The 15,815-nt window shown below is 41.5% G+C and overlaps 1 protein-coding gene and 1 long non-coding RNA gene across 2 annotated transcripts; one reads left to right on the top strand and one right to left on the bottom strand.

Moving 5' to 3' along the window:
- The first annotated feature begins 1,205 nt into the window (after nucleotides 1-1,205).
- LOC309488537 lies at nucleotides 1,206-3,159 on the top strand. Its single transcript, XR_014202155.1, has 3 exons — nucleotides 1,206-1,289; nucleotides 2,601-3,085; nucleotides 3,145-3,159. It is a non-coding gene; the product is annotated as an uncharacterized lncRNA (long non-coding RNA).
- Nucleotides 3,160-7,638: 4,479 nt separating this feature from the next.
- Nucleotides 7,639-14,794, bottom strand: LOC309488510 (uncharacterized protein). Its single transcript, XM_082156787.1, has 2 exons — nucleotides 13,123-14,794; nucleotides 7,639-8,201 (listed from the first exon to the last, which is right to left on the bottom strand). Exons 1-2 carry the CDS (start codon nucleotides 14,071-14,073, stop codon nucleotides 8,145-8,147), a joined length of 1,008 nt encoding a protein of 335 aa, XP_082012913.1. The 5' UTR covers nucleotides 14,074-14,794; the 3' UTR covers nucleotides 7,639-8,144.
- Nucleotides 14,795-15,815: the final 1,021 nt, after the last annotated feature.

The raw sequence follows: 15,815 nt of genomic DNA, 5'->3' as shown, positions 1-15,815 counted from the left end.
TCCTTAAAGTATCTATCTATCTATCTATCTATCTATCTATCTATCTATCTATCTATCTATCTATCTATCTATCTATGTTATTTACTATTCAAGGTCTGTGGGATACACTTCCCTGATGGCAGACCAACTAAAGAGCACCCATACCCAGTATTGCACATGGGATATGAAACTCATGCTGTAAGTTGATTTCTTTACCATATTCCTATCTGAGGGCAAGGGACATTTGTGAGATGGGGGTATTGTAGCTGTATCTTGCAGGGAAGAGGGTGGGAATACTATGGGGTTATCTATGCTGGTAAGAACTATTGCTTCCTGATATTTTATCCTTGGTTTTCATTTATTCTGTGATAATGTTTTGCAGAATAGATCCTAATTAAAATTATTTTCTTATTACCTCTCTGTGTCTAACCATTTCCAATAATACAGTGTATTATATGTTACATAATAATGTGAGCAAATTTTTGTTGTTTTCCTGTCCTTCCACTGGGACTTCTGCCATCTGGTCGTTTTTCACAGGCATACATATCGCCAGTTTTTGGCAGCTTTTGTTTGCCCTCATAGATTTTTTTACCGCAGCCAAGGACCATTAAGTTGGCAGTGCATCACCAATTGTTGCTTGTTGTGATGAGGCTCCGCCTTGGTTTGATGTTCACGGATCTAGGAAAGCGGTTTGGAATAAGTAGGACTACAACTTGTGAGATCTTTGCGGTCTGGAGACCTATGCTCGCAAGGTTTATGAAAGAAAAAATAATAGCTTGGTTGCCTAGAGATACTCTGGAGAGAATAAGGCCTCAGAGCTTCAGCGTACATTATCCCAAAGCAACATGCATTATAGACTGTACAGAGATATTTGTACAAAGGCCAAAGAACTTAAGGAAACGACCCCAAACATAAAGCAATTACAAGCACCATAACACATACAAAGCCCTATATTGCATAGCTCCCAATGGCTTTGTGATGTTTGTGTCCAAATTGTTTGGTAGGAGGGCTAGTGATACTTTTATCACACGGAACAGTGGTCTTATTAGTCATCTGATTCCTGGTGATCAAGTTTTGGCAGACCGTGGATTCACCATCACAGATGTTTTGCCTCCAGGAGTACACAGACACGTCACTTGGCAAATGTCAGAATTCACGTAGAGCGTGCTATTAGACGATTGAAAGGTTTTAAAATGTTGAGTAATATTATCCCAGGTAGAATACAACTTTGTAACTTGCAACCTCAGTTAATTCGAGAGGAAACTGAGGGAGAAGCATCTGAAATGGATGAAGGTGAGCATATGTGACCCGTCACGGAAACCAGGGACACAAGTCGGCAGCACAACTTTCGAGCAAAATGAGAAAGAATCGTTTTTTTTTTTCACAATTGGTGATTTTCGTTTTTTTGCAGAATCTGTTAGTTGAGATCACGAAGAAGCCTCTTCATGTTTGAGATAGCAGTATTGGTATATTTAAAAGCGTACATTTTGAGTTTGAAATCGGCTTGTTTTTCTGAGATTCTAGTACGCAGTAGGGGCGTGTCATTGTTGGTGTGTATTTCCATACTGAATAAGCCGGCGTGGCTACTTATTATGCAGCGCTCTGGCCGGCTCTATCTGATTTCAAAATTCAATGAACATGGATGCCAATAACATAACGATGTCCAGCAATCGATTTAAATAGTAGCTTACATGGGGTTTAATTTGTCGTCTAATGAGATGTAGCCTAATAAATGTTGTCAGTGCCAATACATAGATCGCCTACACAACCAACGTGTCTCTAAATGGTCCAGTGGTAGAGCTTTCGCCAACCGCGTCAGAGGGTTTGAGTTCGAATCTGCCCTCGTATAGGTTTTTTTTCTCGTATAGTTTTTTTCTCTCATCAAAACGATTATTTTCATCAGTGATTGTATATCAAGCAGGGACACGCAAACGTTTGCATTATGTTTTGTTATTTCAACAGAACGAATATAGAGTATCCGCAACGCAACGGATTGAAGCGCGCGTCGAGTGAAGACAATGCGGTGTGTGCGCGAGCCACACGAGGAAACACTGTATATGCGCCACTGATCGCAGCGGCAACGAGCACTTTGATCACTTGATTAAAAAAAAAAAAACACATTTCAGCGCTAGTATCTCTTTTAAACATAGCACATCCTGTTTTTGATTTGAACATTGAGTTTATCTTATTTTTTATTCAGTGTACACTAGAGTTGCCTATACAGTTTTATCGGTAGATGCTAAGAGATTTATTTATATATTAGCCTACCTGTTTTTTATGGCACATTTTCCTGACCTTTCTGCTCCCCCCTGTGCTTTACAGGGGGAGCTTTACAGGGGGTATGGCTTATCTAAATTAGATGTAAATGAGCCTCTATTGTCACTCCCAGCAGGAGAGAGAGGTGAGAACTGAACAATCTTCAGAGGCTGTTTTCTCCACTTTGAGCTTTTTTGAGTGCCTACCTTCAAATGGCCATAACTTCTCCAAATATTATCAGATCTCCATGTGTTACACATCGTTGGAAAGCTTGGAGACTACACTTTCAGAATCTGTGAATAACTCAAAATGCCCCAGAACCGACTTGTGTCCCTACTTTCCGTGATCGGTCACATATTGACGAGCAAGAATAAGGTGATGAATACTCATGGGACATGGCAGAGGACATTGAGGGAAACCACTTGTTTTAGTATTATTGTGTACTGTATAGTTACATATGTGATGTGAAGAGCTGCCTGCCACACACACAGACACACAGAGAGAGATATACACATGGACTCTCCTACAGTTCTATTTTAATCTTAATCTTTCATTGCTCTGAAAATCATTAATTTCATGTTCATTTCATTTTGTTGTGGCCTCATTTAACAACTTAACAAGAGGCGGTTTTAATCACATACAGTATGTACTATGAATAAATGTATGTACTATGAAAAAAAATCTTACCAACATGTGTTGACTTTAGTTTGATTCAGTTGACTATTATTAAAATCAAGAGCTACATCACTTGAGTCCACGCACTGTCATTACACCATGCGCAATTCTGGTAGCTATTGCTGGTAACAGATGCTCGAAGTAAACCTTCTTCAGGTGGGAGATGTGTTTTTCAGTCCACTCTTGGTTGTATGGTACATCTAGGATAATCTGTTCATTTGGGGTCCATACAAGGAACATGCATTTTTATTTTTTTTTGCACAATACATTGCTACCTGAATCTGGTAGTAGTAGCCTAATCCTGACGCAGTTTCCCTAACGCCGCCTTCACACTGGCAGTTGAAATCAGCTCCGATACGGCTACGAAACGACCGGAAGTCATTCATTTCCTATGGAGATTCGCAGACCGCATGCGAATGGGTCCGAACCGGGTGCGAACCAGTGCGGTGCGGAAAAAATCGTGTCCGTTGGTCATCCGGATGCGTTCAAAAAATTGAACTCTTGCGAAAGGCTACGGACGGTTCCTATCCTACAATTCCAGCGGAAGTTAGTGTTGCTATGGTTAGGGATGGGTACCGAAACCCGGTATTAAACGGGCCCCGGTGCTGAATTGTGAAAGACCGCTGGATCGATAAGCTCGGACGTTATCGGTTCTGCTGTCGGTACTGGAGAAATTAAGAAAGTACACGTGCCATTTATTATTGCTATTAAGAAATTATTATCTTGCTAATTTAATCTCGCCAGCCACTTCTATATATAATAATATTGAACCATTATTGTCTGTGATGCATTTTTGCTAAAGAGAGAGAGTGTGTGAGAGAGAGAGCGATCTTTCACGCGGAGCCACGGCGCGCGCAACACAACAGCCCTGCTTAATGAGTGACGATGAGGACAGAACTAAACTTTCAAACGGTTACACTTTAGATGTTTGATATTAAACTAATTTTATTTTAGATTTAGATTTTGGCTTCCAATGATTATAAAAGCCGCATTCTCTCCAGCGCAACTTCCTTCCCTTCACAGCGGTGCGCTGTCATTTCTCCCTAAAACCCAAACGTAACGTCAGAATCTGCACGATCGTGATTGTTGTAAAATATAGTCTATACTGATGCTAAACTGCGGGACACGTTTGATAATAAAAGGCTATTAAAAGTACCAAAATTGACGCAATAGACGCTGTTCCAAAGGCGGCGCGCGCTCCGAAACACACCGCAACGAGACAAGCAGCAACGTATATTTTGGGCTTCGTGTGCGCATCTAACCGATCAAATTTACACACAAATATGTCAAAATGGCCTTCTTGGAGATTCACGTAAACAGTTTATTCACTTAACTACAGTTTATGTCTTAAATGGGCGTAAATAGTTTTGAGAAAATATGATGCTAATAATGATTAGATCTGCATTTGGTCTTAAAGAGGCAGCAGTCTAATAATCCTGCTGACGATTGCTCCATTAATGTGAATCAAACAACAAAAGGCAAAGAGAAAATCAGCGCAGCTCTTGAATGAATAATTTTGGCTTGTATAAGCTTTAATCCATCTATGATAAACTATGCAGTGTTATTTTACATCTGACTTTATTAGATGTCTTTTTAGCCCATATTACTCCTGAACAGTAATCTCAGTAGACATTACTGAAATTAAAGCACTGGGTATATAATTTGTATATTTGTTTTATTGTATACTTTTTTTATATGTGTTTTATATGTGTTTGTACTTTGTTTTTGGTGTCCTATGTCTTCTGTATATAAAACACAAAACCCTGCACCCTTCTACATAACATACATGTTTTATTTGTTTTGTTAAAGCATTGCTTTTATATATATTTAACATTTCAGAATATAAAGCAATATTAATTATGTTCTAAATAATTTTTCCCCTTTTTTTTTAAATAACGAAAAGAACCGATAAGAATACCGTTAAAGTACCGGATCGATAAGGAGTATCGGTAAGAGTAGTAATACCGTTAAAACCTTAACGATACCCATCCCTAGCTATGGTACTGATAAACAAAACTGAATTCTCAACTTTTAATAAAATAAATAATGATTTTATAACGATAAGTTGATGTCATTTTTTTTTATTTTCATGATTTTATAACGTTATTAGGGCAGTTAATACAATTAAAAGCCCTATATACCACTATATCACATTTAGCCGACCTGACATATCAACGTCCTTAGGAACTTTCCTCCACGCAGCAGCCTTCCGATTAATGTCTCTATAACCCTCATCAGAGAGATCATACAGAATTGTACATTCTGACACTGACAAAATCAACCGTTAATCTCTCCGCCATTTTTGTTCTACTCGCTTCCGAAGCTTTTCAACGGTGTAGTACGACGTCCGCTGGGGGCGTATTGCGTATTACGGAGCTGATTTCAACTGCCAGTGTGAAGGCGGCGTAAGGCCATACATTCTGTTTACATATTTCACATCATATGTGTTTGATTCAATCATTTTTTGCAGACTGCCATCATGTGCCTCAAGTTTCTTTGGTGTAGGACGCTTAATCTCAAGGATGGTATCTTTGTCAACTACTCCATCTAGACTGGCACCAAGCCAGTTTTCCTTCTCGTGTACAATAAGACCTGTGGTCTCAACTGTCTGCCCTGTGATCCCTTCAAACCATTTTCTAGCTAAAGGCTCAGCTGATTGACCATATAGCCATATAGCGTTAGCCATGCAATCACAGTGCACATCTACAACTTTCCCATTCTTCATCTGCAGAGTTATTTGTACAGTATGAATGTTGTTAATGGTCTGTGAAAATCGGACAGGTCCTTTTAGAACTATGTGTTTATCATCTGGTAGAGTGTGCATTATTTGACCAACCCATCCAGAGCTCAGATAATTTTGACCCTCTATCAGTGACCTGTAGTTGGCATTTTGTTGATCATCGGATGCCAGGCGAAGGAGAAAATACTCTTGAATACCTTTAAAACAACAGAAGGGGCGCGTTGGGGCAGTAGTAACATTACTGTTATGTCTGTTGTTAATGTTTGATTTGCTTGACTGTGACTCTCACTCTGAGAACCAACAACGCTAGCAGTTAGCTGTACCTTACCCTTTCCTTTTGAAATGTGAAAATGAGATAAATAATGGTCACAAATGAAAAACATGAATTCGTTTATTTGATATCATTCATTTATTTATTGTTGCCAAATGGAAAGATCTTTTTATAGTTTCCTCTTTAGCTAGCCTAGCTAGCATAGTTATTGCCAAGCTATTTTCATAAATAATCTGTAAGGTCGTTTGTACCTTCATCTGTGACTGGAGGCCACTGTCTAACATCATCAACCCAACAAGTCATACTTCCTGGCTGTAGCTGTCATCGAGGGTGCGTTATCACGGAGGTTTGTTTACATACCAGTAACAGTTCAGTAATGGCGTCGCCACAAGATGGCAGCCTACACAGAACGCTCGTCGGATTCGTGTATAGGCTACCATAGACTGCCATCAAGGCCTCAATGGAGGGGATTATGTGAACAGAAAGGGGGTTCACAATGTAAATGTGCAGCCCAGTTACTATTGGGATTCTTAATGTTCCAGATTAATAATATTATATCAAATAAATAAAAGGCAGTTGACTAAAATCTTCCATATCACAAATGTGAAAGCAAAATGGCCAGGATCTGTGCATGACTTAAGAATTTTCAGAGTTGCATTTATGCACATTATTTGAAAGTGGTAAGGAAAGTTACAGTGTAGGCTACTAAGATCTTTTTTTTTTTTTTTTTAGCCTTTTTCTTGGTTGCTTTTATAAACAGACAACCATTTATTTAACAGTGCCTTTTATAAAAGAGACTATAATATAACTAAAAATTACCATTATGTAGAATATTTTTGTACTTCACTTTTATTTGTTCCCATGTTCTAGTGTGGTGACTCTGACATTACAATGAACAAAGTAATTATGCAATTATTAAAATACAAATATATAGGCTAATAAGTGATAAAAAAAAAAACATCTAACATGGCCACTTCTAACGGATTTAAATTGTCTGCTACTTTTTGCCAGCCCTCTCTCCTGGTTTTTTTAGACTTTGAGGTGTTCCCGTTTTGATTAAACATTAAAATTCCGAATTAACTTCGACTTCTTGCTCTGCTGAGGAGAAAAACTGCGCGCGATCTTTGGCCACGCTGAACAGCCAATAGCAGCATTGCTGATCAATGTTTCTACTATCGATACATATCTTTTCAACCAGCGCATTAACGCGCAATTATCTCAGATAACTCAATCCAGCTATACTAATCATATCCGGCAAGTGTGTTCGAAGAACCGAGTTAGCCAGATCATGATTAGCACGATGATATCATCTTGGATGTGTCATTTGATCTCGGATGTAATAAGCAACGTACGAAGAACAAGCCCCAGTGCAGAGAGCAGGAGAAAGCTGAAAATGAACTTAGTTGTTTATAGAATCTGTCATGTCACTTAAAATACAATCAAGGCCTATTTACATTTACATTTAGTCATTTAGCAGACGCCTTTCTCCAAAGCGACTTACAAATTAGGACAAAATTCAGCGAGTCATCATAAAGAGGCAAAAACAACAACAACACAAGAAGTGCTCAAAGTACGAAGTTCAGGTATTATTCAGAGTAGCATAAGCCTGATAAGTGATGTTACAAAGTGTTCTGTCCTCACTAGACGTATCACTTTCTATCCAGCTAGACAGACAGTGAACAGGCGAGATGTTGGTTCATGGCTTTTAATCTCATGAATCTTTTCTCGTTAATCTTTAACATTGTAAAACTGTAAACACAAAGAAAATACAGCAATTAGAATTGTACATATTATTGAAAGTGCATATCTGACTGAACAGTATTTACTGCCTAATAAAGCACTTTGAAATTGAAACATTAAATCAACATATTGAGCATTACAAGTTATATTTTCATGTGCATTTGATAATTATATTCTTTGTTTTAGATAATTGCTTGAAATCACGGAATCCAAATTAACCTAATTAACATAACAAAAGATCGCTAGCATACGGCGCTAACTACTGCCAATGTATTGCACAATCACTTTTCATCACGGATTACACAAGCACTTTACGTTTCGTTTATAGCACATTTGCATATTTAGATTAATGAATCGACTGTCAAACATGTTAAACCTACTATTCATCATATTAACATGACAAATAATAGTAACTTACAGCCTTATGCGGGCCACGACTTCACCATGCGAGCCGCTCTTCAGCCATGACACTTTACAATGAACTCAACTCACGCAAGTAAAACGGAAGTTTCCAAACACGATCCTCGCCACAAGAGGGCGCTTAAGGGAAGACAAACAAATTAAACTACTGAACCATTACACTCCCCGTCTGGTATAAATGCTTTTATACCATTAGGCCTATTTAACACTTATCAGTCTTTGTATCACTACTTTGGGGGAGCAGGAGAATAAGTTGAGTCACTGGGCGCAAGTAAACACGAGAAGTCCCTTGCTTAACAACTTTGACTTCCACTTTTCTGATCCTCTTGTCCTCACTAGGGATGCATTTAGTAATGAGTCCTATGGGCCATTCATTACGTTTAATTAGATCGTCTTTCAACAAGACTACGTCCCCCACTTGAATGTTATCTTTGTCATGAGTCCATTTCCTCCTTGGCTGAAGTACTGACAGATATTCTTGTCTCCAGCGCTTCCAAAAGGTGTCTGCAAGACCTTGAACATGTTGCCATTGTTTTTTGTACATGTCTTTTATGTCAAATGACCCTTCAGGAGCAGGAGCAGCTCCTGCCTTTGGAGTTAGAAGCATAGAAGGAGTCAAAATAGTTGGTGAATCTGAATCAGTACTTATAGGAACCAGTGGACGAGCATTAATGATTGCCATGACTTCTGCCATTAGTGTTGTGAGGACCTCATGGGTAAGGCGAGTTGGACCTGACTGCAGTAACATGGCGTCTAGAATGCGGCGAGCGATGCCAATCATTCTTTCCCATGAGCCGCCCATATGTGATGAGTGAGGCGTGTTGAATGTCCATGTGCAGCCTTCGTTGCTGAGGTAGTCTTGGATCTCCGGATGATCGGTACTGATTTTTAGCTCCTTACAGGCTCCAATAAAGTTGGTGCCGCGATCGGATCTAAGAACTTTGGAAGGTCCTCTAACTGCGAAAAACCTTCTCAGTGCATTAATAAAGCATGAGGTGGACATAGATTCAATTACTTCTATGTGAACTGCACGAGTCCCTAAACAACTAAATAAAACTGCCCAGCGTTTGCTTTCTGCGGCCCCACCCCTAGTCTTGCGAGTGACTACACTCCAGGGCCCAAAAACATCTAAGCCGACCCTAGTGAATGGGGGCTCCATGGTGAGTCGATCTTCTGGGAGGTTGGCCATTTTTTGTTCAACAGGTTTTCCTCTAAGCCTGCGACAAGTGACACACTGATAGATTACACTTGAGACTAGTTTCCTGCCTCCGATTATCCAAACACCAGCGGATCGTAATGCTCCCTCAGTGAGGTGACGACCTTGGTGAGCGACGCCTTGGTGATAATGTCTCACAAGCAGGGTTGACACATGATGTTTTTTAGGGAGTACCAGCGGGTGCTTTTCGTCATATGGAAGGTTGGCTAGAGACGTCCGACCCCCCACCCTTAACAGCCCATCTGCGTCTATGAAGGGGTTTAGAGTCCACAAGGGACTTGTTTTTGGGATTCGTTCCCCGTTATGCAGTTTCTTGATGTCCTCTTTGAATGCACATTGTTGGACGCTTGAGATGACTGAAAGCTTAGCTTGAGTTTGGGGATTTGTTGAGTTTTGATCTGAGGCTTTGGACTTGTTTCTAGCTAGAGTAATGAGTTTTGCCATACCTCGTATGAGATGTTTCCACGTTGAGAATCGTTCGAACCGATGTGGTCTGAGGGGTTCAACGCTGGCTTTAGTTGCGTAGACATTCACTTCTGGTCGAATCTCTGAATCATGCTCTGGTTCTATTAGCTCAAACTCATTTGCATCAGCTGTAGATGAACACTGGGGCAGCTCCTTCGACAAGAATGGGGGTCCAGTGAACCAGTATGTTTGCGGCAATAGAAGTGTTGCTATTGGGCGAGTAGCAACGTCTGCGGAGTTGTTTTCTGATGAGACATGATGCCACTGTGTTGGTACTGAAGATTTTCTGATTCTAGAAACTCTGTTCGATACATAGACATAAAATCTTCTTGAGGTATTGTAGATGTAACCTAGTACAATCTTACTATCAGTGTAGTACTTTACAGCATGAAGCTCCAGGTCGATTTCTTGGCATATAAGCTCTGCCATTTCTGTAGCAAGGACAGCGGCGCATAGCTCCATTCGTGGAATTGTGTGAGCTGGTTTTGGTGCTAATTTAGCTTTGCCCATGACAAATCCGGTGAGGTGCTGTCCCTGCTCATTGACAACTCGCAAGTAGGCAACAGTTGCTATTGCTGTGGAGGAGGCATCACTGAAGACACAAAGCTCTCTGTGTTGCGTTGAGGAAAGAGACAACGGTACGTATGGTCTGGGAATGTGTAGTTGCTCCAACTCGAGAAGAGAGTCTCTCCATACAGACCATAATCTTTCTTTGGCTGGCGATAGGGGGTCATCCCAGTCGCATGGTTCTGAGGTTAGTTCCCTTATGAGTGCTTTTCCCTGTACAGTTATAGGCGCAACAAAGCCTAAGGGGTCGTACAAACTATTAACAGTGGATAGCACGCCTCTTTTGGTGAATGGTTTTTGTTCTTTAGAGACTTGAAATGTGAAGGTATCCGATTCGAGACTCCAGCTGATGCCTAAACTTCTTTGCACAGGTAATGGGTCAGCATCTAAGTCAAGGCTTTTGATGTCTTTTGCCAAGTCATTTGCTGGGAATGCCTCCATGACCTTGCTGCTGTTTGAGGCAATTTTGTGTAAGCGCAGATTCGACTCCGCTAACATTTTCTGTGTCTTTTGCAGGAGAGCGATTGCTTCACATTCAGTTGGGAGTGAAGTGAGACCGTCGTCAACGTAAAAGTTCCTGGTGACAAAATGCTCTGCGTCCTTGCCATATTCTTTCGAACCAGCTTCAGCTGCCTTGCGGAGCCCATAGATAGCAACAGAGGGAGACGGACGGTTTCCAAAAACATGGACTTTCATGCGATACTCGATAATCTCTTTTCTGATGTCGTTGTCTTTAAACCAGAGAAATCGTAGGAAATTGCGATGGTCCTCCCTTACTGTGAAACAGTAGAACATTTGTTCTACATCTGCTGTTATTGCGATGGGCTCTCGGCGGAATCTGATTAGAACCCCAAGCAAAGCGTTGTTTAGATCTGGGCCGCTTAAGAGGACATCGTTGAGCGCTACGCCCTCATGTTTGGCGCTCGAGTCAAAAACTACCCGGATTTGCTTGGGTTTCTGCGGATGGTACACCCCAAACATGGGGAGATACCAACACTCCTCATTCAGCTGTAAAGGGGGTGCGACTTCTGCCTGCCTGTTGTCTATGACTCTCTGCATGAACTGTACAAAGTGCTCTCTCATCTCAGTTTTTCTGTCGAGGCTTCGTTTTAGTGTGTTGAGCCTATTTAAAGCCTGGTGTCGGTTATTTGGTAGACGTTGTCTGGGTGTAACAAAGGGAAGAGGTGAAACCCAGCTGTTTGTCTCATCCTGATACATTTCGCTCTGCATTATTGTAAGAAATTGCTTATCCTGTTTTGAAGGTGCCAACTTTTCATCATCCTCCCTCCTGATGAAGACAGTGTCCCCGAGACTGTCTGTTTGTGTTGCTTGGTAAGAATCTGTGCAGATTTGAATGTCTTTTGTTTGACTTACAGATTTGTCTTTTATTTGCAGGACATTGGTACATGGACTGAAGTACGATGGACGGCCGTTGAGCAATGTGTTAGTTTTGTACGTTGCGACAGACCTTGGTTTGTGTGCGCCACTCAAACAGACATCTCCCACAATAACCCATCCGAGGTCTAAGCGCTGGGCGAATGGTGCATTATGGGGACCGTTGCACTGCTGTCTCACTTTGTGCAAACTCAGGATGTCTCTACCTAAAAGCAACAGGATTTGTGCTTTTGAGTCTATGGGATGTATCTTGTGTGCGATTGCCTTTAAGTGTGGGTGGAGTTGGGCAACTTCAGGCGAGGGGATCTCCGAGCGATCCTCTGGGATCATGTCACATTCTAGCATCGCAGGCAGTGGCACCTTTATGTGCCCATCCATAGACTCGACAATAAAGTCTTTAGCTTTTCTTCCTCTCAGTTCCATGATACCTGAACATGTCTTTAAAGTATACACCTCTGTGTCTCCTTTAACACTGAAGAGGTCAAAAAAATCAGAGCGGGCAAGAGACTGATTACTTTGCTCATCCATAACAGCATACAGGTTTATTGCCTTGTTCCTCTGACCTAATGGATACACTTTGGCTAGGCATATTTTAGCACAAGATCTTGAGCCGCGCTGTTCGCCACATACCTCTGTGCACATTGCTGTAGCTGAGACTGATGGTGTGCTGAGCTCAGGCTCCCCGCCATGCTGTTTCACTTCTGTCGGCGGTGTGATGCTGTTAGGAGGAGGTGGACCTGGATGTAGCACTGTGTTGTGTCTATCACTCCCACATTCTTTGCAGATGACTTTGATCTGACAGCTTCTGGCTTGATGTTTGGTTGATGCACAACACTTGAAGCATATGTTGTTATCCTTCAGATAAGTTTTTCTCTCTTCTAGGGATTTACTACGGAAACTGCGACATTTTCTGAGGGGATGCGGCTTCTTATGCAAAGGACATTGTTTGTCAGGATCCTCACTAACATCTGCTGTTTCATTACTCTGTGCTATTTCTGTCTTTTTCACTGAAATCATAGGGCGAGTACTGTTTTTAACAGGTTTGTCAAACTTGGACTGAGCTGCTGACAGAAACGAGAAGCTAGGATCATTTCTTATGCGTGCTTGCTCCCGTACAAAGTTAGAGAAGGTAGAAAATGGTGGAAATGTGACATTGTAATCTACCTTGTATTTGGATGCATGTGAAATCCATCTTTCCTGTAGGGAGTAAGGAAGCTTTTCCACTATGGGATTAACCCCACGAGCTGTATCCAGAAAGGCTAACCCAGGTGAATAACCCTCTGCTTTAGCTAGTTGTAGTTCCAGTAAGAGGTCTCCTAGCTCTCTTAGTTTACTTGAGTCTCTAGCTGTAATCTTAGGGAAGTTTTCAACCTTTTGAAAGAGAGCATGTTCAATTACCTCAGGTGCTCCATAGGTTTCTTCCAAGCGTTGCCAGATCATATTTAGGGCTTCAGAGGCATCATTGATTTGAGCTGCACTGATTCTTTTCGCTTGTTGGTTTGACTTTGGTCCAAGCCATTTTACAAGTAGATCTAATTCTTCTTTAGGGGACAAAGACAAGTCTTTAGTAACATTTCGAAATGAGGATTTCCAGCTTCGATAATTTTGTGGATCATCATCAAAGGTTTGCAAAGTAGCTGACACCAGTTCACGTCTCATTAGATATTTAGCCATATCATTTACTGTAGACGTCTGTTGAAGATTTTGGGGCACTGACCTGAATGACTGGTGATGGTGGTTCAGCACTGGACGTGACATGTTAGGATGCGGTGTTGACATGAATATGGACGGCTGTTGTAGTCTGTGCTCCAGGGTTTCTAGCTTGGTTACAGGAGTATTGTAGGTGATTGGTGATGGTTCAGCACCTGTGTTATCATGTTGGTAGAAGGGGTTCGTGATTGAGATTTGAGGCTGTGACGGCACTTGGTTGTTTTGCAAGAATACTTGACTATCAATGAAGTTTTGAACCTTTTCCTTGGAGTCCACAGGGTTGTCGCACAGAGGTTCTTGACTGTAAGGCTGTTGTTCTTCAAACTGTGCGGCTGCTTCTAGTATCACTGCTTCTGCTGCTGCAGCTGCTGCTTCTTTCTTTATCTTTAAAATATGTAGCTTAGCCTGCATTTCAGCTTGATGTTTCATTACTTCAGCTTCCTCTTCTGCATAGATCACCTGCGCTTGTACAGCCTCAGCTTTGGCTCGCGCTTTGAGAGCTGCTACGCTTGCAGATGACCTGGTCGACCGTGTTGAAGAAGCAGAGCACCGGGATCTCGTTTCCAGTACCTCCTCTTGAACTTTCAGCATTTGGCTCCCCGGCTGTTGTTGACGATGCGGGTCCAATGGCTGCCACATGATGACTGAAGTTAACGTTAAAGGCGATGTCTGCTGATAAAAAGGCTTTTTACTGTTCTGTCCTCACTAGACGTATCACTTTCTATCCAGCTAGACAGACAGTGAACAGGCGAGATGTTGGTTCATGGCTTTTAATCTCATGAATCTTTTCTCGTTAATCTTTAACATTGTAAAACTGTAAACACAAAGAAAATACAGCAATTAGAATTGTACATATTATTGAAAGTGCATATCTGACTGAACAGTATTTACTGCCTAATAAAGCACTTTGAAATTGAAACATTAAATCAACATATTGAGCATTACAAGTTATATTTTCATGTGCATTTGATAATTATATTCTTTGTTTTAGATAATTGCTTGAAATCACGGAATCCAAATTAACCTAATTAACATAACAAAAGATCGCTAGCATACGGCGCTAACTACTGCCAATGTATTGCACAATCACTTTTCATCACGGATTACACAAGCACTTTACGTTTCGTTTATAGCACATTTGCATATTTAGATTAATGAATCGACTGTCAAACATGTTAAACCTACTATTCATCATATTAACATGACAAATAATAGTAACTTACAGCCTTATGCGGGCCACGACTTCACCATGCGAGCCGCTCTTCAGCCATGACACTTTACAATGAACTCAACTCACGCAAGTAAAACGGAAGTTTCCAAACACGATCCTCGCCACAAGAGGGCGCTTAAGGGAAGACAAACAAATTAAACTACTGAACCATTACACAAAGGGAAAGGAACACATTTTTTTTTTTTTTTTTTTTTTTTTTTCTATAAGGTTAAGTGCTCACGGAAGAGATTGGTTTTCAGCTGTCTTTTGAATGTTGTCAGGGATTCTGCATTCCGGATGAGGGTGGGGAGAGCGTTCCACCAGCATGGAACTGTGAATGAGAATGTTCTGGAAAGTGATTTTGTGGCTTTCTGTGATGGAACCACGAGACGTCGCTCGTTGACCGATCGTAGGTGTCTGGTAGGGATGTAGACTCGTAGGAGTGAGTGAAAGTAGGAGGGAGCTGAGCCCGTGATAGTTCTGTAAGCAAGCGTCAGTGCCTTGAACTTGATGCGAGCAGCGAGAGGTAGCCAGTGCAGAGAGATGAACAGAGGAGTGACGTGGGCCCTCTTGGGCTCGTTGAAGACAAGACGAGCTGCAGCATTCTGGATCATCTGTAGGGTTTTGGTTGCACATGCTGGAAGTCCAGCCAGAAGAGCATTGCAGTAGTCAAGCCTAGAGATGACCAGGGCCTGGACGATGAGTTGTGTTGCATGCTCAGTTAGGAAAGGCCTGATTTTCCTGATGTTGTGCAGTGCAAACCTGCATGATCGAGCTGTCTTTGAAATGTGATCTGTGAAGGTCAGCTGGTCATCAAACGTTACTCCAAGATTTCTGACCGATCTTGATGGGGTGATTAATGATGACTCTAGCTGGATGGTGAAGTCGTGCTGTAGAGACGGATTGGCAGGGAGGACGAGAAGCTCAGTCTTTGCCAGGTTGAGCTGCAGGTGATGTTCCTTCATCCATGTGGAGATGTCCGCCAGACAGCTTGAGACCCGTGCAGCTACTGTGGGATCATCTGGTTGAAAGGAGAGGAAGAGCTGCGTGTCATCAGCATAGCAGTGGTAGGAAAAACCTATATTACTTTTACATGAGCCAATTGCATTTGAAACGCATGCATATGACGCAATATCTTATTCCAAGACCAATTATGCCTAATGTCAATAAA

Source organism: Leuciscus leuciscus, assembly GCF_965113295.1.
Source record: "Leuciscus leuciscus genome assembly, chromosome: 23".
NCBI lineage: Eukaryota > Metazoa > Chordata > Actinopteri > Cypriniformes > Leuciscidae > Leuciscus > Leuciscus leuciscus.
This window is presented reverse-complemented; position numbering and strand designations above follow the sequence as displayed.